This window comes from Polypterus senegalus, chromosome 6 (assembly GCF_016835505.1).
Source record: "Polypterus senegalus isolate Bchr_013 chromosome 6, ASM1683550v1, whole genome shotgun sequence".
Lineage (NCBI taxonomy): Eukaryota > Metazoa > Chordata > Cladistia > Polypteriformes > Polypteridae > Polypterus > Polypterus senegalus.
The window spans coordinates 85,496,194-85,520,757 of NC_053159.1; the positions used below are offsets into that span (position 1 = coordinate 85,496,194).

The 24,564-nt window shown below is 37.4% G+C and overlaps 1 protein-coding gene across 2 annotated transcripts in view; it reads left to right on the top strand.

The window, feature by feature from the left end:
* abcb6a (ATP-binding cassette, sub-family B (MDR/TAP), member 6a) overlaps nt 1–11,494 on the top strand; it is a 48,491-nt gene extending 36,997 nt beyond the window's left edge. For both annotated transcript variants that reach the window (XM_039756457.1, XM_039756456.1), the window contains exons 14-20: nt 472–529; nt 838–942; nt 3,431–3,605; nt 6,257–6,369; nt 7,078–7,172; nt 8,552–8,620; nt 9,293–11,494. In XM_039756457.1, coding sequence (XP_039612391.1) covers nt 472–529; nt 838–942; nt 3,431–3,605; nt 6,257–6,369; nt 7,078–7,172; nt 8,552–8,620; nt 9,293–9,449 — 772 coding nt within the window. In that variant the 3' untranslated portion in view covers nt 9,450–11,494. The remainder of the gene's footprint in view (nt 1–471; nt 530–837; nt 943–3,430; nt 3,606–6,256; nt 6,370–7,077; nt 7,173–8,551; nt 8,621–9,292) is intronic.
* The last annotated feature ends 13,070 nt before the right edge of the window (nt 11,495–24,564 follow it).

Below are 24,564 nucleotides of genomic sequence, written 5' to 3' on the forward strand. Positions count from 1 at the left end.
TGTGATAATGATGGTAAGCGGGCCATGCAATCAGATCCTTCTTTACGCTGATTTCAAATAAGATCTGAAAAGAAAGCTGGTGGAAATTTTTATACTTTGTTTCTTTTAGGTCAGTATCACATATGTTTTGTTTTTAATTAATATTGATTGTATTTGTATTTAGCATTTTGACATACATACCTGGCTACAGGAAAATTTCATTTGTAAAGCGTCTCCCTTGTTTTAAAGACTGTCCATATTTTTCTAAATTATTTTTGTTCTCTTTTGTGTGCGTTTATCATCCCTCTAAGGCTGGTGTCAGCAGTAAACTTCACTGACATTTTTGTTTTTATTACAAATCATAAAATGTATAAATCCAAGCACAAACTTTTCCAAAATGTAAATTTGACATTGCCTTTGAATTTTGTTTAGACATGTCTATAAATTGTAATGGAAGTGATATATATTTATGAGTTTTTAATTAAATTTCAGCAAAGAAATTCTGAAGGATGTATCTTTCACAGTTATGCCTGGTCAAACTGTAGCCTTTGTAAGTAATCTACTCATTGTTTTGATTTGTTTTTCATTCACATGTGCATGAAATGGCTATTTCTTATCCTTAAGAATGTTTTACATAGCCAAATTCTCTGAAGCTAATTTTCTGCTTAAAGTGAAGTCTATATTCTGTTGTAGAATGACTATTTGGTGTTGTCAGTCTTTTTGTATATTGGCATTGTAGTACAAAACGGTGCATTCCAATTTTTTCTGCTATATGTTAAATGTGTTTGAAATAAAATTTTCAAATTAACTAATATATATTTAACACATTCAGTTATATAAAAGTAAAGTGTTTTGCAGGTTGGTCCATCAGGTTCAGGAAAAAGCACTATTATCCGTCTTCTTTTCCGTTTTTATGACATACAAGGAGGATGCATTAGAATCGATGGTCAGGATATCTCGAAGGTCAGTAATTGATTTAAGAGTTAATGATTGTGTGTGTTGCAGCATTGCTTGCATTTCATTACTTTGAGTGTAGGCCATTAAACACGTGCTCTGTGGTTTTTTTTTTTTTTTTTTTTTTTTTTACTGTAAGTTAACTGTTAACAAGTAAGAACTCACTGAAGAGAGAACACAAATCAGTCAAGAAATGTTGCTTTTTAACATTCAATGTTCATATTTCTATTGTTACTTGATTCAGCACAGTGAGGCTTACATTTCATGTGTGTGAAACTGCGCTAAATAAAATGTTGTATTGAATATACCTTATCTTCCAAGGAGAAAAAGTCATAATCAGTGACTAACTACCTATATATAATCTTATGTGATTCTCAGCAAAATTACAAACTGTATCTCCATGAATCTTGGACAATGATAACAAATGCCATGATAATCTGTAACCTACATCAGGGTGATAACTTCACAGTGATCAGTACTTAAAATCTCTCATTTCTGCCAAAACTGAACTCTAATAGTCTTAATCGCCTAAAGCTGTGGTGGGCTGGTGCTCTGCCCAGGGTTTGTTTACTGCCTTGCGCCCTGTGTTGGCTGGGATTGGCTCCAGCAGACCCCCATGACCCTGTAGTTGGGATATAGTGGGTTGGATAATGGATGGATGGATTAATTACCTAAAATCTCATCAGTACTTTTCTTTCCAGTACATTTCTTTCTTCATACTTAGATAATTTAAGTCCTCTCTTGTGATCTTCCTAATTAATGCTTTAGCAGACTACAGCCAATCGAAATGATACCACTAGGTCTTAATTTAGGTAAAATCAGCTAAATCCTAGACTATCCTGCCTATTTTCCATGTTGGAAATTTCTTCCCTGTTTAGCATTTCTGGCTTCTAATACTCGCCCAACCCACAAACCCAAACATTAGTCTCTGGTTTATGCTTCTTCCTTTGTATATATTAAAACTGTAACTACAGGTGGCACCCCTGAGTCCCAAACCTCAGACACAGTAAATCCCAACACATTTCTAGGATAAAATAAAAGGTTTTTATTCATCCACAAGCATATTCACAAAATCACCCTTCCAAAAATCGGCCACAGTAACTTAAATCAAATCCTCCTCCCTTCTCCTCCAGTTGAGTGTTGCCCACTGCCTCCCAACTCTAACTGCCCAATGTGAGGCAGCGGGCTACTTTTAAGTCAAACTCAGGCATGCTTCTAGTGTTGTGCTGTATCTTCCTGGAAACTCTTCTGGGCCATATATAAAGTAGGAAGGTCCTCTCCCAACAGGACCCTCTTACGGCACCCAGGGACCCCGACAGGGTTGCACTCCCAGACTCAAATTCCCAACCACTTCTGCAGGTGTCCCGACTGGGCTGTCACACGAGGACCACTGTCATCTGGCTTATGGGAATGGAACTATTTCTGACTTTAAGCTTTGCTGCTTCATCCATTATTTTATACCAGCTGGGCACAATTTATTTTCTTGTCCTGCCAGACAATCCATCTCTCCTTCCACTCTGGCCTTCTATCTGGGTATGAAACCATCCTCCTCCTTCCCGGCCAGGATGCCTGTTCTCCTCTTGCACTGTTTATGAAGTAATTTGTTAGTTTTAAGGTGGAAATTTAACACATCAAGCATTATCCTGTTAAATGTATGTGTCTGCCTTTGTTATACAGTTTGTAATATCTTTAATTTTAATATATCTTGTATTTGGTAATTACCTTCTTAATACACTTTTACCTGTTGTTGAAAAATTTTTGACTAATGATTTACTGATTACATTTCATTTGATTATTACTGTGTAACAATTGCCCATTTTTATATTTGCCTGTTTTCACGGTTTTCAACTTATTTGACATACAGGCACTAGATAACATAGAGACTGAATGATTTGTTGATGAGGCAATGGCTAGCCCTGCTGCCTCATAGCTCCAGGAAATTAAAGTCACTGCTAGGCACTGCCTGCATGGAGTTTGCTTGTTTTTGCTGTGTCTTGATAGCTTTTTTTTCTGTACTCTCACAAACTTAAGTGCTAGATTGATTGGTGACACTGAATTGCTCTGCATCTGCCCGCATGGTTTCAGGCATCCTGAATTGCAATATGCACCTTCATGAAATTGATGGAGGAATGATTAATAGACTGATGTAAGAGTTGCCTGGTTGATACTGTATGGAGCTACAAAACGTATAAGACTGATTGGAGTTGCCCTGCAGACACCCCATAAAGCAAGGAGTACTCGCACTGGGGATTGAAGGATATCTCCACATTCCCTTGCAAGAGTCTAGTTGTCCTATCATTGTGAATTTCACGAGAGTAGTGAGAGTGTGGCACTCTTGTCATGAAGCCTAAAATATTCCTTTAGGACACTGGTAATGGTAGAACTGGTAATAATTTGAGTGCCCTCTTGAAGCTTGTCATCCTTAATTTCAAAGGAAAATACTGCCTTAATACTTTTTTCATTTGTAACTGTCTGAAACTATTTTTTGTCCATGCAGGTAAAGCAGTCGTCCTTACGTTCTCATATTGGAGTGGTGCCTCAAGACACTGTGCTCTTTAATAACACAATTCGGGATAATATCCGCTATGGACGTGTCGCAGCAACTGATGAGGAAGTGGAAGAAGCAGCACAGGCTGCAGACATTCATGATAAGATTATGACCTTTCCAGATGGTAAATATAAATTGGTTACCTACCATATATTTAGCAGAGGACAGAGGTGTTTTAACTTCTCTAATAATTACATATTGTAATCATTTTTTGCCTCCCATGGCTAGCTTAAATACTGTTAGCTTTCTTGTCTTTTGATTAACATGGTTTATTAGTTGCTTGGCTTAGTTTAAAAAATAATCTAACACTGTTTTGCCCAGAGCTTGTATATAAATGTCAATGTGTTCATAGAAGTACAGAATTTATTTTTCTTTATAAAACATTCGGGTTATCAGAATTATCTAGGCATTTTGTACTTAACTGTAAATAAATGTTACAAGGCTCCTTATTAGGTGTGTTTACATATAATGCACAAAGCACCTATTTAGGATAGCCAAGTCTGCCTGTTTTGTTTGTTTGTCTGTCTGTTTATCCACAAGAATCAACTCAGCCCTCCGTGGACCAATTTTATTGAAATGTGGCACACTTACTCTTCAAAGAAATTTGTCAAGGCAGTTCAATTTTTGTAGAGACATCTTGGACAGATCACACTGGACACACTTTTAAAATTTCGGAATCTCCCATTGAAAAGCATTGACAAATTTGTGAATCCAACTGCAAATTACTTTAACAGTGGTTATTACACCAACTTGTATATTTTGTAAATGTCCCTCTTTGCAACCTTCGATAGCCACATGCATGGGTTAGGAAATATCAGTGTGGCTGGCTAATTGCGCACATAGCATCCCTCTGTCATCAAGTCCATCTTGATGTGCGCAGAAACCTCCACATGGCTGTCCCTCTTCCTGCTGCTCTTATTCATAACAGGTAACTGGAATTAAAAGACAGAGGGTTAACTAATTTTGAATAAACATTTGTGCACAGAGTCAGTACTATTTACCTTTCGTTAAATCAACCTCATCTCTATTAGCTACAGATTATAATGATTCATCATTTCACTGTGACTATAATTTCCTAGGCTGTAACAGGCTGCCAGTCTAATACAACACTGCCCCGCTGAAACAAACATCCTCGCAGTACATTTAGAACTGTGTGTACAAAACTCCAGCCTGTTCCCAGCTCTGTCCAAACTTGACAAGAAAAGCTAATTAAGAACTTATGTTAAATTTGAACAGATGACTAAAAAGCAAACAATAACAGACAGTACAGCTATTTATTTGATTACACTTCAAGCACCGTGTGGTCTCCTATGTGTTAATTTGTGTGTGTTGTGGGTTTTTTTTTTGTTTCTGTTCCTTGATCCCGTCGCTGATATAGAGAAAGCACCATTAAAAAAAAAAAAAAAAAGGGTGGGCTTTTTGCAAGGGCATACATGCTACACAAGTGTCCCAGTTTGGGATTGTTAAATTCTGATAGTCTGTAATTTACTAACAGACAGCCACATTCACCTGATATCCGTAATGGACACTTTAATTTAATATGTTATCCACCTACATTTGCCATAACTGAAAAGCCTTGCAAAATACATTTCTTGAAAATTGCTGTGTGTGAATATGGGGTGTATATGTGTGAGTTGTGTGAGTGAGAGTGGTCCCTTTTTGCCCATTCCTGGTTGGATGATGATGATGATGATGATAATAATAATAATAATACATGTTATAGACGTTGGCTCCCACAATCCTGAAATGGATTGAAAACGTTCTGGAATCTCTCTCTACTGACTTGCACAGCCCTCGAACACACCTGAATGTTAGGCCATGCATACATTTTCTAACTTATATTGTATTGTTAATGCTGTACAGGACTAAAGTGTGTAGCGAACAAATCCATGCAGGAAAATTGCCCACAGCTACATTTATATATTGCATATCTAGTTGATTTTCTATTTTCATCTCCGGTAGTTGTTGTGTAGAAAAGTTCAAGAATTTAATTTAGTCAACATTATGGTTGATGGAAGAATGGCCGGTCCACAAGTAGAAATGTTGGTGCTTCAACCCGGTCGTCCCCTTTTATTCATAGTGCCAGAAACAAGCAAAATAAGCTTTCTTTCAACTAAGGAACCTGTCTCGTCTGCTTTTGTATCTTCTTGTATCAAATGTTTCCTTCCAGGGCACCAGAAGGAGCAGAGTCAGATACCCTTACTGGTTAGCGCCAGTGCCCCAGCCCCAAGGGTCATTGTACATACCTTTTAAATAGCCCACAGGATGATCCACTGACTCACATAGGTAATATCCCTCACAAAAATGATGTAAAGGATGATCTGAACGTTAAAATGTTATTACATTTAAGTTACATGTTTTGTAATGTCATGCCTGGAAGAGCTTGTGAATAGTTCTACTCTGGAGCTATAGACATCCAAGTCAGTATTTTTTTTCAGTTTAATTTCTGCCTCTAACAGTTAATGCTAAGATGTGATATTACTATTTTTAAAATCGCAAAATCATAATTCACAAGAGGATTATAAATTATAATTTAAATTATATTTATATATAAGTTATATATAATGGAGACATTTCCAATAGAGGTTAACTAGCAGCATGTATTTGTCTCTACACTGTACTTTGTCACATACACATTAGTTGTGCCACCTTGTTAATGTTTCTAACTAGATGTCTATCAATCAGAAAGAATCCTTGTTGGAAATTTCAGTTTTGAAACTTCCTTTCACATTGGGAAAGATTTTAAACTCAAATATTTATGTTGTGTATTTGCAGGTTATGACACTGCAGTTGGTGAAAGAGGTTTAAAACTGAGTGGTGGAGAAAAACAAAGAGTTGCTATTGCCCGGACCATTCTTAAAGATCCTCAGATTATACTGCTGGATGAGGTTCGTTACAGCACCCTGCTGGGAGAATCCATAAATGATACTCTAAGCTATGTTATACTAAGTCTTATTACACTATGTACTTCATGGTTGTGCATAATCTATTTTAACATTTTATGTAGTTTGTTTAATGAACACTTTTTTTTTTTTTGACCAAAGTAGCAGCTGTAATGACCACAGTCACACACTAAAGAACTACTTGCACCACTTATATATTTTAGGCTATATCTCTTGCAGTTAAAATGCTAAAAATGGTACACATTGCGTGTAAAATTGAAAATGGGCGTAACTAACTTAATGTACTCAATCCACTCACAAACACACATTAAGGGTTTCTTATTTTACCTGAATCCCCAAAAGGTCTTTAAATTGCAGTCATTTACTTTATGCTGTGTGTCTAGATCCAGGTTTTGTTTCTCATGACTTAATTGGCTTTGCCATTATGCTTCCTTGAAGCTCAATAGAGGCGATGCGTTTTTTGGAAAATTGCCAGCAATAAAACAAAAAAGATTTTTCCAATGCATTATTCCACAAAATGTCATGTTTGTCTTAACTGCATTACATAACAGTGTTACAGGAGCACTTTATGGTTTTCGGATGAAAACTGGCGCAGCATCCACCATACATGTTCATGTTGTTCATGATTATTTAAGGATTATAGTATTATTAATTAGATATGTTTATTCTTTTTTTTTTGTGAATTTTGAACAGGCCACTTCTGCACTTGATACACAAACGGAAAGGAACATCCAGTCTTCTCTCTCTAAAGTTTGTGCGAATAGGACTACTATTGTTGTTGCTCACAGGTAAGGAAATTGTTCCATTTAACATGCAGTTCTTCTTAATTTTACCAAATGTCTTGTATCATTAGTTTAATATTAATGAAGCCTACACTATGTTTTATAACCAATATGTAGCAGATAAAACAATTCTCACTTTACAAGTAAGGAGTTGTATTAGTGTTCTTTCTTTATAAACTAAAGCACATGAGACATCTTCTACAATGAACTGGACAGCCTTTGAACTAGTAGAATGTTTTGAGTAAAAAATCAGTTTATTTACCAACATAAGGAATTTGTTACAGGTTTGCCCTAAATGGTAATAACCTAATACACACTTTTAAAATGATGACTGACAAGGTTTATGGAAAACAAACTTGTTTTTCAATAACTGTTTCAGTCCCTGCAACTAAATGTTATTAAAAATGTTTAGCCTGAAGCAAATATTCCATTCGTAAATACCTTCGAAATTCAAGGATCTGGCAGTCCCTGTATAGATCCATTGTCCAAGATCACTCTTCAGCCATATTACACATTCTAGGAAAAGATTTGTATTTTTGTCCATGCCAATTTTTGTTGACTAAAGTGTGAGATACACATGGGCTTTAATTGTTAAATCTTGACTAATGCTTCCATTATATACTTTTCTTTTTCTTGTTATGACGTAAGACCTTTTCTCATGGACAATAAATTCCGTATACCTAGTGTGTTAAAATATAATGGGGTTATACAACATTTTGTTCTTGTAAAATGTAATCACTGTGTGTTACTACTGCTTTAGGAATTATTGGAAGGACTGAAATAAGTTGACATTAAACATTATTGCATTTTTATTTCAAAACAACGTTGTTACTTTTTAGCAGAAATGTAGATTTACAAATATATTAAAATATGTAAATTAGTCTGTTCTTTACATAACACATTTTATAATTTTGAACTCTAAATAATGTGACAGTGATGAGAGTACAGATCAACTACTCATAATTGGATACAAGGATGGTCATACATACATTCCTCTTAAACAGTCTGTTTTCTTCAGTGTCTTATGTTTGACTCTTACTCTTCGTACTAAATGTTATGCAAAAAAAAATTTTTTGATTGATTTATGTACAACTTCATTGTCATTTGTGAGTTTCCAAGAACAGAGGAGATGTAAACTTGCCTAAAACACTAGCAGTCCAAGACTGACTGGCAGTAACACCCTAGAAGTGTACATAAATCTTTTGGGTGTCTTACCTTTTTTACAATGTGTCTAATATCTGTTATGTTCTAAAAGTGCTTAAACCTATAATATTTTAGTCTTTAAGACACTAGAATGCTTTTTGAGTTACCTTTCATAAAATAAACATGCTGAAATGTAAATAACAATCACTTTTTTTTTTTTGTTTTTTTTTTTTATCTTCCAGACTGTCAACCATTATTAATGCTGATCAGATCCTGGTACTTAGAGAGGGTCGGATTGCTGAACGTGGAAGGTGAGTACAATGTGCTGAGGTAGCTATTCTCTTGTTTGTTAGTATAGAAACTTTTTTTTTTTTTTTCCAGTGCTTCAAAGAGTTTGTGCAAAACCAACACTTTCAATCCCCACTTGAATCCGTTACTGATTTTAATTGTCTTAACAGTGGTTCCTTCTATAAAAATGTTTGTTATGAGGAATTGCCATCTCTTTAGCTTGTTTATGTCTTGCTAGTTATGGAAAAAAATTGTGTTTCTGGCTGAAATCAACTTATAAATGATACCTGAAATGTTGATATGCAGGTTCTTTCCACAAGATGGATCGATACAAGACTATTTTTTGTCAAAGAACAAGGTACTAAGGTGAAGCAGTTGCCGTTAATCCCTAATGTGTTTCATGCTTTAATTTAGTTTATGCACCATCATTGTGTCTTTAATAATCATCACTGATAATACAAAAATATCTCCTGTAGTTGCTTAGGTAATAAATAAATAAATATGTTATCAAATGTTATATTTGGGCAGCAGGGCACCAAAAATTAGCACTAAATTAGCAACTAGAGCCAAACTACTAATTGTCATTCAGAGAGCCACTGTCACATAGTTTTCTATAAATAACACATTTTGAGAATTGAGTTAATTTGAAAAGGGAAGGATTAAAGGTAAGTCTGACCACTTTTTGATTTTTACAGGCATGATGAGTTGCTTTCCAAAGGTGGGCTTTATGCAGATATGTGGATGAAGCAACAACAGGGCCAGGACACAGATTCGGCATCTGACACAGAAGTTAAGGATAAGAGTACAGAGAAGCTTCAACCGGTTTCCCACAGACATCACAAAAGCCACTAGGGCCAGCATTCAGCTATGTAAAGCCTAGACTCGTGGCTGCTGTTTTTATGAGCCACTTTATTGTCCAGTGGAATTTGACAGCAAATCATTCAGTTGCTAAAACCATTTTCCTGTGTTATCCAACTGGACCAAATGGTGCAGCATCGCATCCACATTTAAAAAATGTTTTTGGATTTTCTTTCTTTTGTCTCGTCTCAGATTTAGGGAGAAACAAATTAAGTCATGCACAGTGGAAATTGGGTGTCTAATGGAAACAAAGTAATTGTAAACAGAGAAGAGCAGCCTCTTTATTATTTATTGGGTTTAAGGATTTTATTTCTTTTGGGTTGGGAGTAGGTTTATGGAGTAAAACTTGGTTGTTCATCATTATTAAGGGGTCTTTGGGAACCAGAGACCATCTTTAGGTTGATTTGAAGATGTTTATGCTCATTCTTTAAATTTTTCAAGTTGTACTTTTATTGTCATCATTCTTATACATAAGCTGAACTTAATGGCAAACAGCAATATTTGCACTATGTAGGTTGAACACTCAGTACAAACCATAGACAACACAGAGTAAACTATTGTTTTGTTTCGTTTTTCTATAAATTCTGCTCTGTTGGTGAGGTGCCATATAATTTTCAGACAGATTTTGTAAACACATAATTAAACATGACTTCTGGGGTTAGTCTAGAGTTTAAAATTTTAACATTGGGAATAATTGTATAGAGAAATCCAAAAAATATACAGATAATATTTTATTGTGAAATCCTCAACTACATAAAATAAAATAGGACATTACAATGCAGAATGCACAATTGTACTTTTGCTGTGTGTTAATTGTAAAAAATACATTTTGTTAGATGCAAAATGATGTTGGGCATTTTGAAATAAGTTATAAAAATGTGTTTGCCAATTTTTAAATAGCTGTATTTATTAGAATGGCATATTAACTGTGTGTATTGTAAGTTTTCAAAATTTATCATATTTATTACTTCAGATTTTAGATGGTGCAGTCAAAAGACTATTTCATTGGTTTCAGTATATTTTAAACATCTGCCGAAAGAAAGAATGCAAGAATATTTTTTCTGTTTTTTCCTTTTTTTATTAAGGCAACATGCTTTAAGTTTTTTGCAATATTTTAATCTTGCATGCAACAAGTTTTCATGTTTAATATCTGTGATAATAGCCATGTAAAACCAAGGTGCTACAACATCAGTAACACTAGAAATTGATTGGCCATAGCATTCTTGTTAAGATCGGGCAACACTGTTATAACTCTACATGATCAAAATTAACCATTTGTTTAATTGGGCAGAACAGAGTAGTATTTGTAATTTTGTGTTCTTCCTTTGTTGTTGTGTGTGGGTTTTTTTTTTTTTTTTAAAAACCTTGTACTCCCTCCTTTTTTTTTTTTTTTTTTTTAATAAATGCTGTTAAGGTTTCTTCTTTAATAGGACAACTCAACCCCCAGTCTTAGGTCATTCCATTGATTATTTCAACTTACACTTTTCTACAAACTTGCTACATTTTTCTTTCTCCAGTGAAAAGCTCTTTTTTACTAATGGACTCTGCATTTTGTAAGCCTGCTTATTCACGGGGTATTATGTTTGGGGTAAGAGACAGCCTCAGATTCCAGAAACAAGTCCCAGGTGCTTAGATCATCACAATTCAAACAAATTACAGAGCAGCACCACAAGCTTCATGTTCCTACTGTTCACATCTATGGTGCTTATCAGAACCATGCTCTTATAAGGCCATTCAGGTATTTGAAAGTGTACAGTTGTGATACAGAAAAGGAGGTATGGCATTTATTGAATGTTAACATTGCATTATATAAGGATTATGTAAAACTATAGCGTCTTCCTGTGCTACACTAGAAGCAAAAATGGGGAAAATAAAAGGAATCCTTAAAATATGCTAAAATTGTTTATTTTATTAGCATGAGCAATGCTTGCTTTCATTACTTATAGAAAAAACAACCAAATATATGCCAAGTCTCCACTTGGCTCCACTGCTGTTCAATGCTATTTCCTTCCTTTCACTTACTACTGCCAGGAAAACTACACCACCCAATAATCTAAAACAAGAAGATGGATGAAACAAAACCAAACATGAAGTGTGTTCCTTTTGTTTATCTACATGTGGACTATAAGGAATTAGAGTCACGACCTTCTGATCCTAACTAGTTGGTTGCTTACTTTATTTAGTCAAAAGCACAGACGTTATAGGCCTAATTTTAATTTGTTAGTCCAATTTAGGATCATGTAAGTAGTTACTGTAATGCCTGAACCGTTTCTGCTGAATCCAATATTCAGTTGTGTCTGCAACTAAAATATACACAAGCCATTTTCCTATGCTTTACTGGTGTATCATCAAGGACTTTACAGTACCTGTGGAAAAAAATATTCACTCCCTTGAAAATTTTCACATTTTTATTATACAGAATTGAATCACAGAGGCTTTTTTGACATTGATGAACAGAAAAATATTTAAAGTCAAAGTAAAATTGGATCCCTGCAAAGTGGTCTAAAATAAACCATGATAAATCTTACTATACAAGTATAAAACTGAAAATAATTGTTCACATAAGGATTCAACTCTTTTTCATCTGAATATTTAGTAGATGCACCTTTGGCAGGAATCCCAGCCTTGAGTCTCTGTACGCAAGTCTCTGTCAGCTTTTCACATCTGAGCACATCTTCTTTGTAAAGCTACTTGGGCTCTGTCAGATTGCATGAAAATTGTGAGTGCTCAGCCTTTTTCAAGTCAAGTCCAGCACAACTTCTCAAAACAACTGAGATCTGTATCTGTATTTATCAAGCGTCTCAGACTAGGAAAATAGTCATAACTGACTCAAAAATCTGAAGTGACTCAAATCTGGTTCTAGTCTTAGGAGCAAACCAATTTTTCAATTTTCCTAATTTAGGAAACTACTCCTAACCTTTACTAGGATTTAGGAGAGCTTGTGGGCACACTCATCCTGTGAAAGTCTAAATGTTCTGGAAATGCAGAAAAAATAAATGAATTCATAAAAAGATATCACTCTGACAAAGAGGTTAGGAGCACGTGCTGATACAGTGCGTAGCAGCACCCACCACATGACAAATCAACTCAGGATCCCAGATTAGGACCCGAGTGCAGCCATGCAACGGGTGACACCTCAGCGCCACACTAGTTCAGATGGAATGAAACAGTGTAAGGTTTTTTATGGTGGCTGGAGTGCCAATTTTGCCACCAAGCCCCAGGTTCTTCCCTGCAGGTTGAAGGGCCTACATGCAGGGCTGGATGCAGATTAACGTCATACCCAGGACAGAGCAATTGCAGGTTAAGGATCTTGCTCAGGGGCCCAACAGAGTAGAGTCACTTCAGACGTTTACGGGATTTGAACCGGCAAACTTCCGATTACCAGTGCAGAGCCACCACTCTGACAAAGATGTAATAATATTAGTAACAAATCTTGCACATTTTTTGACTGATCCATTTACACAGAGAAGTCATGCACTGTTAACTACAATCAAAGTGTTGGCAATGTTAACAATTTGTAGCCACAGGGAAAAGGCAGCTTTGTAATAGCAATGATTTGGTTATATCACAACCAAGCATTTCTTGGATTTTGCACCAAACTTTGAACTCCCGTACAACATAAGAGGTGTAATATGCAGTCATATACATTTCCCTGTGACTTAACGTGAAGTAATTTTAAAGCAAGCAACCACTTCAACCACCACCATTGTGTAGCACCTACCTGGATGATGTGACAGCAGCCATTATTACACCAGTACACTCGTCACACAATAGCTATTAGGTGGTGAAGTTTTGCAAGAGATTAGAGACTGAGGATGATTAGGGGGCCAATATGGATGAGGCTGCGATGGGCACTTTAGCCAGGACATTTGGATAAACCTTACTCTTTTTGAAAGATGCCCAAAGATCTTTAATGACCACAGAGAGTCACAATCTCAGTTTTATGTCTCATGTGGTGGATGGCACCATATTTACAACACAGCGTCCCTCTCAAAGCACAAAAACAGACCACAGGGTTAAGTGCCCCCTGCTGGCCTCACCAGCACCTCTTCCAGCAGCAACACAAGCTTTTTTTGAGATGGTCTTCCATCCAGGTCATTCCTCAAGTGTGGATGAATTGGAAGCAATATCCCCGTATAAACACACAGGTGGTCATAGATGCAAGCTGTATCGTGGTAGCCAGCAAATTATCCTGAAGATAAGAGCAGTTGGGTGGGTGGTTGGCATTGAAATGTCATACAAGTTCACCAAGCTTTGCCTTCTACAAACTATTGGCACATTTGTTTTACACCTTACAAGACTGGAAAGGTTCAAAAGAGCAGGCAAAGACTTCTGAGCCATTAGATAAATAGAGCTTCACTGAAAGTTGGGTCAAAGAGGGGCACAACATGCGACACTGGAAGACAATTAGGAACAGTTACTTCAGTAACAGCACAGGATTAGATATGACTGTTTCAGTATGAGTGAGGCTTTTCCTATGGGCATAGCAATGGGAAGGTGATTCTTCTGAAAGTATGACTGTTGCTCATTCATCATTAAATAACTGTGCCTGTTATTGGGCTTATCTCTCATTTGATGTGTGTGCATCAGTCTCTCCATATGAACTGTTTGTTACTGTATTATTCATGACCCGTCTAGAAGGGGTTAAAACCTAACCAGGTATTGACCAATGTTGACCTCCGCGTTAATATTTGTAGTGCACCATCTATTGAAATGTATTTTCTAAAGTATATAGTTAGAAAATGCATGACATTTTTCATTCCAACAGATGTTGTATCACCAACATTTTGTAGTAATAAAATGTATTAAAACAAAGGTTTATGATGCAGCATCTGTTGGAATGACAGAGCCATAGAAACTATACGGATACACAGAACCACTGTTACTTATCCTTTTACTAAAGTGGATGTTGCAAAGTGGCAAAAATTATGTGCAGCTTAGCACAATATACTACCTTATTATGTTTTCCTTTATCTTTGATTATTAATATTATTTTGGTGAATCCTCAGCTTTAGTATCAGAAAAATTCAAAGGTGTCCCAACTTCTGTCGATTACTTAAAAACCCACTGTCTGTCTTAAGACAGTGTTGGACAGACTTTGTTACTGCACTCTCAGAAGTACTTACTTGGACAATATTACACTCTAGAAAGTTGTAAATTCCAGTGATAATGGCAAGTGTCAATTAATAGAAGAAATAAGAAAGAACATTATTACCCTTAGAAATGTAGGCCTTTCTTTTAGAGAAATTGCAACAAAAAAAAAAAATTGGGGTCAATGAATATGGTGTCCTACACAATCCAAAGACAACTGGAGATTGGAAGATATCTGGCAGACCCAAAGTCACAACCCAATCAAAAGAGAAGAGTCTGAGGGTCACCAGCTTGTGTGATGAGCATCTCGCAGCACAACAGCTTAAAAGTGGTCAAAAAAGCAAGTCTCCGTTTCTACTGTGAAGAGTCACTGGGTATGTTGCACTACACGAGTGGCAGGGACAAGATTGCATTACGACTGCCTCTTACTCACTAAGATTATGGAAATGAAGCCTATGACCGAAAAGGGCTGGAAAAGTCATATAATGTGACTTGGACTTATCTTGAAGCTTCAGTCCTCCTTACCTGAAAAATTCTCAGAACAATATTTGCTTTGTACATGTGCTAGCTGTTTTTATCTCTTTGAGAGCTAATTTTTTCATATTTTCCCAAAAAATTCAGTTTTCTGAAAGCACACAAAGCAATGGTTTCACACATAAATCAGCATACAATATGTATTTATGACAAATGTCCCTGTGTTTTATGTTCTGTGAGCCTCTTCTTTTTTCAGCTGCTCCTGTTAGCACACCACAGTGGATCATCTTCTTCCATATCTTCCTGTCCTCTACATCTTGTTCTGTGACACCCATCACCTGCTTGTCCTCTCTCACCACATCCATAAACCTTCTCTTAGGCCTTCCTCTTTTTCTCTTGCCTGGTAGCTCTATCCTTAGCATCCTTCTCCCAATATACTCAGTGTCTCTGCTCTGCACATATCCAAACCAACACAATCTCACCTCTCTGACTTTGTCTCCCAACCGTCCAACTTGAGCTAACCCTCTTATGTACTCATTTCTAATCCTATCCATCCTTGTCACACCCAATGTAACTCTTAGCATCTTTATCTCTGCTACCTCCAGCTCTGTCTACTGCTTTCTGGTCAGTTCCACCGTCTCCAACCCATATAACATAGCCTGTCTCACTACCGTCCTGTACACCTTCCCTTTCTCTCTTACTGGTACCCGTCTGTTACAAATTACTCCTGACACTCTTCTCCACCCGTTCCACCCTGGCTGCACTCTCTTTTCCCCTCTCTTCCACAGTCCCCATTATTCTGTACTGTTGATCCCAAGTATTAGAACTCATCCACCTTTGCCAACTCTACTCCTTGCATCCTCACCATTCCACTGACCTTTCTCTCATTTACACACATGTATTCTGTCTTGTTCCTACTGACCTTCATTCCTCCCCTCTCCAGGGCAAATCTCCACCTCTCCAGGGTCTCCTCAACCTGCTCCCTACTATCGCTACAGATCACAGTGTCATCAGCAAACATCATAGCCCACGGGGACTCCTGTCTAATCTCGTCTGTCCACCTGTCCATCACCATTGCAAATAAGAAAGGGCCCAGAGCTGATCCATGATTCCACCTCCACCTTGAATGCATCCGTCACTGCTACCGCAGACCTCACCACTGTCGCACTTCCCTCATACACTTCTCTGCTACTCCCGACTTCTTCATACAATACAACAGCTCCTCTCGAGGCACCCTGTTATATGCTTTCTCCAGGTCCACAAAGATGCAATACAACTCCTTCTGGCCTTCTCTATACTTATCCCCCTTATTCTTAAATATTGGCACCAGTACTCTTCTTCTCCACTCCTCAGACATCCTCTCACTTTCCAAGATTCCATTAAACAATCTGGTTAAAAACTTCACTGCCATCTCTCCTAAACACCTCCATGCTTACATAGGTATGTCATCTGAACCAACGGTCTTTCTATTTTTCATCCTCTTCATAGCTATCCTTACTTCCTCCTTGCTAATCCACTGCACTTCCTGATTCACTATCTCCACATCATCTAACCTCTTCTCTCTCTCATTCTCTTCATTCATCAGCTTCTCAAAGTACTCTTTCCATCTGCTCAAAACACTCTCATCACTTGTGAATACGTTTCCATCTTTATCCTTTATCACCCTAACCTGCTGCACATCTTTCCCAGCTCTATCCCTCTGTCTTGCCAATTGGTCCAGGTCCTTTTATCCATCCTTCGTGTCCAACCTCTCATCATATGCCTTTTCTTGAGCCTTCGCCACCTCTCTCTTCACCTTGCGCCTTATCTCCTTGTACTCTTGCTTACTTTCTGGATCTCTCTGACTATCCCACTACTTTTTTGCCATCCTCTTCCTCTGTATACTCTCCTGTACTTCCATTCCACCACCAGGTTTCCTTTTCCTCCTACCTCTGTCCAGATGTCACGCCAAAAACCCTTCTTGCTGTCACCCTTACTACATCTGCTGTAGTTGCCCAACTGTCTGGTAACTCTTCACTGCCACCAGTGCCCATTTCATTTCCTCCCTAAACTCAACCATGCAGTCTTCCTTTTTCAACTTCCATTATTTGATCATTGGCTCTGCCCTCACTGTCTTCCTCATCTTGATCTCCAAAGTCATCCTACAGACCACCATCCTATGCTGCTTAACTACACTTTCCCCTGCCACCACTTTGCAGTCTTCAATCTCCTTCAGATTGACTCTTCTGCATGGGATGTAATCTACCTGTGTACATCTTCCTCCATTTTTGTGCGTAACCCTATGTTCCTCCCTCTTCTTAAAATATGTATTCACCACAGCCATTTCCATCCTTTTGGCAAAATCCACTCTCATCTGTCCTTGTTCATTCCTCTCTTTTACACCATACCTACCCATCACCTCCTCGTCTCCTCGGTTCCCTTCACCAACATGTCCATTGAAATCTGCTCCAATCACCACTTTCTGTCCCTTGGGTATACTGTCCATCACTTCATCCAACTCACTCCAGAAATCTTCTTTCTCCTCCATTGCACGCCCAACTTGTGGGGCATATACACTAACAATATTCATCATCACACCTCCAATTTCCAGCTTCATAATCATTACTCTGTCTGACACTCTTTTCACCTCCCAAACACTCTTGACTTGCTGTTCCTCTAGAATAACCCCTACCTCATTTCTCCTCCCATCCACACCATGGTAGAACAATTTGAATCCACCTCCGATCCTCCTGGCCTTACTCCCCTTCCATTTAGTCTCTTGCATGCACAATATATCATCCTTCCTTCTTTCCATCATATCTGCTACCAATCATACTGCCAACATTCGAAGTTCCTACCCTCAGTTCCACTTTCTTTACTTTCCTCCTCTCCTCCTGCCTCTGGACACGTCTCAACAATAACAACAACAACATTTATTTATATAGCACATTTTCATACAAACAGTAGCTCAAAGTGCTTTACATATTAAAGAATAGAAAAATGAAAGACATAATTATAAAACAAAATAGATCAACATTAACATCAAATAAGAGTAAGGTTCAATGGCCAGGGGGGACAGAAAAAACAAAAAAACTCCAGACGGCTGGAGAAAAAATAAAATCTGTAGGGATTCCAGACCATGATACCGCCCAGTCCCCCTGGGCATTCTACCTAACATAAATGAAACAGTCCTCTTTGGATTTAGGATTCTCACGGAAGGGCTTGATGATGATGATGGTCACGTAGACTTCTTCCTTTTAATCCGTCCATCATTGTTGGAGTATCATGAAGCTTTGAGTAGGTGGAGGTGGCGCAGGCCACCACCACAAAGAAACCGGAAAAAGAAACAAAAAAGAGAGTAGGGGTCAGTACCGATTTTAAAGCCACCATGAATAGTTATTTTGATGAATTGAACATACAGAGTATCAGGATTAAGTTAAATTACGATTAAAATGAAGTTATAAAAAGGCCATGTTAAAGTAATGTGTTTTCAGCAGTGTTTTAAAGTGCTCTACTGTATCAGCCTGGCGAATTCCTATTGGCAGGCTATTCCAGATTTTAGGTGCATAACAGCAGAAGGCCGTCTCACCACTTCTTTTAAGTTATGTTCTTGGAAATCTAAGGAGACACTCATTTGAGGATCTGAGGTTACGATTTGGAATATAAGTTGTCAGACATTCCGATATATAAGATGGGGCGAGATTATTTAAGGCTTTATAAACCATAAGCAGAATTTTAAAGTCAATCCTGAATGACACAGGTAACCAGTGTAGTGACATTAAAACTGGAGAAATGTGTTCGGATTTTCTTTTCCTAGTTAGGATTCTAGCAGCTGCATTCTGCACTAGTTGCAAACGTTTTATATCTTTTTTGGGTAGTCCAGAGAGGAGTGCATTACAGTAATCTAGTCGACTGAAAACAAACGCGTGAACTAATTTCTCAGCATCTTTCAGTGATATAAGAGGTCTAACTTTACTTATGTTTCTTAAGTGAAAAAATGCTGTCCTAATGATCTGATTAATATGGGATTTAAAAGGGTCTCCCCCCTCTTCTTCTTCTTCTTCGGCCAACAGTAGTCCAATTTCTGCCAGCACCCTGCTGGCTAACAGTACTGGTGGCTGTCGTTGTTAACCTGGGGCTCAACCGATCTAGTATGGGAATTTATATTGTTGTCCTCATAATGATTTGGCAAAAATTTACACCAGATGCCCTTCCTGACATAACCTTCCCCAATTATCTGGGCTTGGGTCCAGCATGAAGAAACACAGTGGTTTGTGCATCCCCCATGGCTGGGTTGTCTATGAGCTTCTACACTATGTGAATTAACATTAACTATTACACAGTATAGCCCTGCAAGGTATGGTAATGACAGAAGCAGCCAATGGTGTGCATTGCACTGTGTTACACTGGTGCCACTGTTTCAGGCATCTGTTGATGCTTACAGTGACAGCTATGGCAGTTTACGGGGCGGCAGCCAGCATCAGCCGTTGGTGGCTGTTTTCAATTGGCTGTCTTCGCACAGCCAGTAGCAGCCATCTTCGATCAGCTGTTTTCGTGCAGCTGGCTTTGCACAGCCAGTGTTGAGCTACCAGAAGTGACCATGTTCACAGTATATAGTAACAGGAGCCTGAAACAGCAGCATCAGTGTAACACATACTACAAGCAGGATACTGGTAGCAACTAGAGTCAAATTATAATGTAACCGGGTTTTTTGTCAACATTAATAATAGTAATTAATTACATTTATATAGAGCTTTTCTCACTACTCACAGCAATTTAGTGTCCTCTACCCCTTCAACGTCTGCCTCAACCCTATGTGTCAACATAAGTTGACACTTACCCTGAAAGAGGTAATGAAAGAAATGTAACTCATGCTTGAGAGCAAATAGAATAAAAAAGTAAAAATAATGAATAAAAATACCAAGTGGCAAATAAGAGAGACTATGTCCATTACCATATAGACCCATTACCTTACTTACTAATTTATTTAAAAATTGGAGGTGGCAATTAATGTAATATACTGTTTTTATAGCATATAACATTTTTAAATCCATTTGAAAATGGTTTTAACAACAAATGATCAATTTTAGTGCATATGAGAAGTGTAGAAGATGGTGTTGAATAAGGCATTCAAAAAACTGGAAATTCTGATAAGCATGCACAATACCATGGAAAAAGTATTTGACCCCTTCCTGATATCATCTGTTTTTGTGTATTTGTCACAATGGATGGCTTAAGATCTTTGAACAAATTGTAATATTGAATTTAAAGATCCAGAGTGAATTTAATAAAAAATTTCTAAATTGCAACTTAATATATTTAAGTAATGAATAATACACCTGTATTCCCAGTGTGAAAATGTGATTGCCTGGTTGGTTATTCATTCAAAACATCTGAGCAAAGTTACTGATAATTAGATTTAGCTGACTGAACAGGGCCAGATCTGATTGCAGCCAGCCTTGTTGAATCTGAACTTCACCCTGTACTGATCCTTACCATTAGGGTGAAGTGGTCACCACAAGTTTTTTTAGAAGGACACTATGCCTCAATTATAGTAAATTCCAGAAGAGATGAGTTAAAAAGTTGCTGAAAAATACCAGTCAGGAAAGGTCATAAAGTCATTTCTAAGGCTCTGGGACTCTACTACACCTCTGTGAGAGACATTATCTCTAAATGTAGAACATTTGCAACAGGGTGAATCTCCTCATGAAGCACCAGCCTGCCAAGGAAACTTCCAAAGGGAACCAAGGGAACATCCAAAGAACTGCAGGATTCTCTTGTCTCAGCTAACAACCATGTTAAGGATTCCCCAATTAAAAGAAACTTAATAAAAATTCATGGGAGGTTAGGAAGGATGAAAGCTCTGCTAGAGTAGCATCAGTGCTTGCCTCACATTTCTAAAGAAACAACTGGATGAACTCCCAAGTCTTCTGAAATATTATTGTATTATATGGAATCTTCTGAAATAATATTATATGGACAGATAAGTCAAAAGTGGGACTCTTTAGATCACACAGGTCCCAGTATGTCTGGCATAAAGCTAATGCAGTGTTCAACAGTAAGAGCATCATACCTACAATAAATCCTGAGGGTGGTAGTATGAGGATGCTTTGCTGCCTCAGAGACTGGAAGCCTTGCCATTACTGAGGGAACCATTAATCCCTCCAGTTTACCAGAATATTCTTAAATGAGAATATCTGGTCTTCTGTCCATGACCTAACGCTAAAGTGTAATTGGGTTAGGCAGCAGGATAATGACCTAAAACACAAAAGCAAGTTGTGACAGATTGACTGGCGTCCCAGACAGGATGGATCTTGCTCACTTCTGTGGGATTATAAGGGATGGTCAGGAAGGGAGCTGCATTCTTCCCCCTTTGTGCCAGTTGGTGGACATGGAGGGACGTTGTGTCAGCTGATACACCAGAGCTGCTATCATAACAGCTGTGGATGAGCATAGTGGATGGGGAAGAAACCCAAATGAGGTGGGTGGCTGGTAGTCCCTTTCCTGGTACAAAGGCCAGAAATACTGGAGAGTGGAAAACTGCCTGCTAAGAGCAGATCATTCCCCCATACACTGAGTGGCAGCATCCCTCTTGGGGGATGGGGAGGGGCGGGGTGGAATATGGACACCGAAGGGCAGCATGCAAGTTGTGGTCCCATAGGGCTGCCCTGTTATTTTCTGTGGTGGCCACCAGGGGGAGGTGTCAAAAATGACCTACTGAACTACCAGCGTGGTTCCACCGGACCTGGAAGTGCTTCCAAAAGAGAATCACTTGAGCACTGGAAGCATAGACATATATAGATAGACGCCGCATTCTCTGTGTTGCCCAGTCGACACGATATGTCAGTGCATCCGCCATAGTGCGAGTGGCAAAAGTGCCATTTAAACTAATACAGGTTGACGTGGAAACCAGGTTTTCTGATAATGAAACAATAACATTTAAAACAGTATCGTTTACATAAACAGATTTTGCCGAATTGTTTAAATGCAATTATTTATATCCATTTATACACTAATAATGGCAATTATTAAATAATAATAATTATTATTATGAAATAATTCCACCCATATAAGTAACATTTCTCAGACTGCCTTCTTCCATCTTCAAAACATTTCTAGACTTCGTCCTGTTCTTATACAACACAGTACTGAAGTATTGGTTAATGCCAGAGTCTCCTCATGTATAGATTACTGTAATGCTATTCTATCTGGCATCCCACAAAAACATATCCATCGCTTACAACTTCTTCAAAATTCTGCTGCCAGGATAATAACCTGTTCTAAATCCACTGAACTTATTACACCTATTCTCTCTCAACTTCACTGGATCCCTGTTCACTGCTGAATACAATACAAAATACCGCTCTTATCATTTAAAGTTCTCCACAGTCTTGCTCCCCACAACCTCACTGATCTCCTACAGACTTACACTCCCTCTCGCTCACTCAGATCCTGTAATTTGAGAATATTCAGTATGGCAATAGGGTGCAGCCTTAGTTTGTGGAAGACAGACACAACTAAAGACATGAATTTAAAATGATGATTGTCAATTTCAAACTGTGTTTCCTCAATGTGCTCCTTGAGAAAAAACACATCACCTGAACCAATCTCAACCTGAACAAACTGATTGATCAAAGATACATTGACAACTTGCCCTAATGTCGACTGTCGGATAACACACTCAGCTACTTTGACTACCTTGGCTGTACCCTCAGAAGGAATTATCAAACCTTGAATAAAGAAAAATAATAATTTAAAAATTGTATTGTGTGATCATTCAGGTTCCTTTTCTCTAATATTGCATTTTTGTCAAAAAGTCAAAACCAAGGATATTAGGAAAAGGGAAATACTTTTTTCAGAGCACTGCATTTATACTGCTTTGTCCAGGATTAGTTGCAATGATACTAGCATTTGTTCCAGCCCCAATTTGGATTAGTCAGTCCAGAAAAAGGAATAATAGGTGAGTCTTATTTTGTTTTTGTTTTTGTTTTGGAAAGTAATTTTGTATTTTATGTGTGGAAGATTTCTTTTATTAAATTGAAAGGAATATGAGTAATGATTCTATGCATTGCTGGATTCAATATTTCTTAAAAGTCCATAGGTTCAAGTTCTTGCTTGGGGAATAATGGCCGAAAGGGTGCGGACTGAAACTGGAGTTTCTCAGGTAAGTACTTTTAAGTCGTCTTTTGTTTATTATCATGGAAAATTGTATTTTTTTGTAATGCAGATTTCAGTGTAGGACTGAAAAAGTGGAATAAAAATACAAATACAAGTTTATGAAAAATTGTGTTTTGTGTAGGGTTTGAATTATGAACTTCATAAATTAATGTGGTTAGTTTATCTGAAAGGAACATTAAGGAAACGATAAAGTTCCAGTTGAAATAGTGAACAACATAAACAACAACATAAATATCCAAGTATTTAGATTAACAGTACTTTGAGAAAAAATGAAAATAAAGTAGTATCATTTTAAAATCTGATCTTATTCTGTTAACAGCTTTTACTGGTGAGGATTATGGTAAATTTAAAACTGTTGAACATAATGAAATGCCTGACGAAGCTCCTGTGTACTTTGTTGAGTTCATTCCTGAATTGACCCCAACGCTGATTATCATGTTTTTTGTTCTGGCATTTTAATTGTACACTAAGAAAGTAAATGGCTAATTACTTAACACTGTAGCTTTGTGTTGTGTAGATTTTTTGTAAATGAACAATGTTTTCAGTATTGACACTTACTGATATATCAACAAGTAAAACATCTGTAAAGTATAAAAGATTAAAATGAATGGTAGTGTGTAAGGTTCGCATGCCTAGATTTATTATTTACAATTTTCTGGCTTAAAAAATTCCTTTCCTCAGCCTAACACCTCAAGTATATTGAACGTAAATATTTCAAACATATGTATTTTTTCAAATGACATTATTTCAGCTTTAATGACATTTAAAAATGACTTTTTATTTTTTGTTTTTCACAGTGGGTTGCCTCAGAATACTGTTCAAATGGTTATGATGCGGCATATGAAGCTGATCTATATGTAAAATAGAATGTCTGTCTGTCTGTATGTTCTTTAAACAGTCCTACATCCTTTGAACGATTTGGATCAAATTTTGTACACTTACTCTCTAGGACCAAATAAACAAGATAAAGTACTAGAGCCCAAAATTTGGACCATGGGGTCCCAGTGTTTTTTTTTCTCTCTCTTTGTGTTTGAAAAACACTGCCACCTGCTGGCTCAGAGCAAGCGAAACATCTGAATCCAGAACTTCTCAGCTCACGATGAGTGCAGAGACATTGATAGAGAGGACGTGTGGATGACAGATATCATACAGAACCACAGTTGGCAACAATTATTATTCAATGATCAGATCAGTTTACAATTATGAATGTCATGTATTTCTTACCATATAATGTGATTAGACGTATGCTGTGAAAAGTTTTCTTTTCCTCCAGCTGTATCATTATAGTCAGAAAAAGTAAAACTTTGGATTTGAATAGAATATAGTTAGATTTGGATATTTTGGCATGGTTAGTAGGACAAAGTACTATCCTGCAACTATTAGCAGT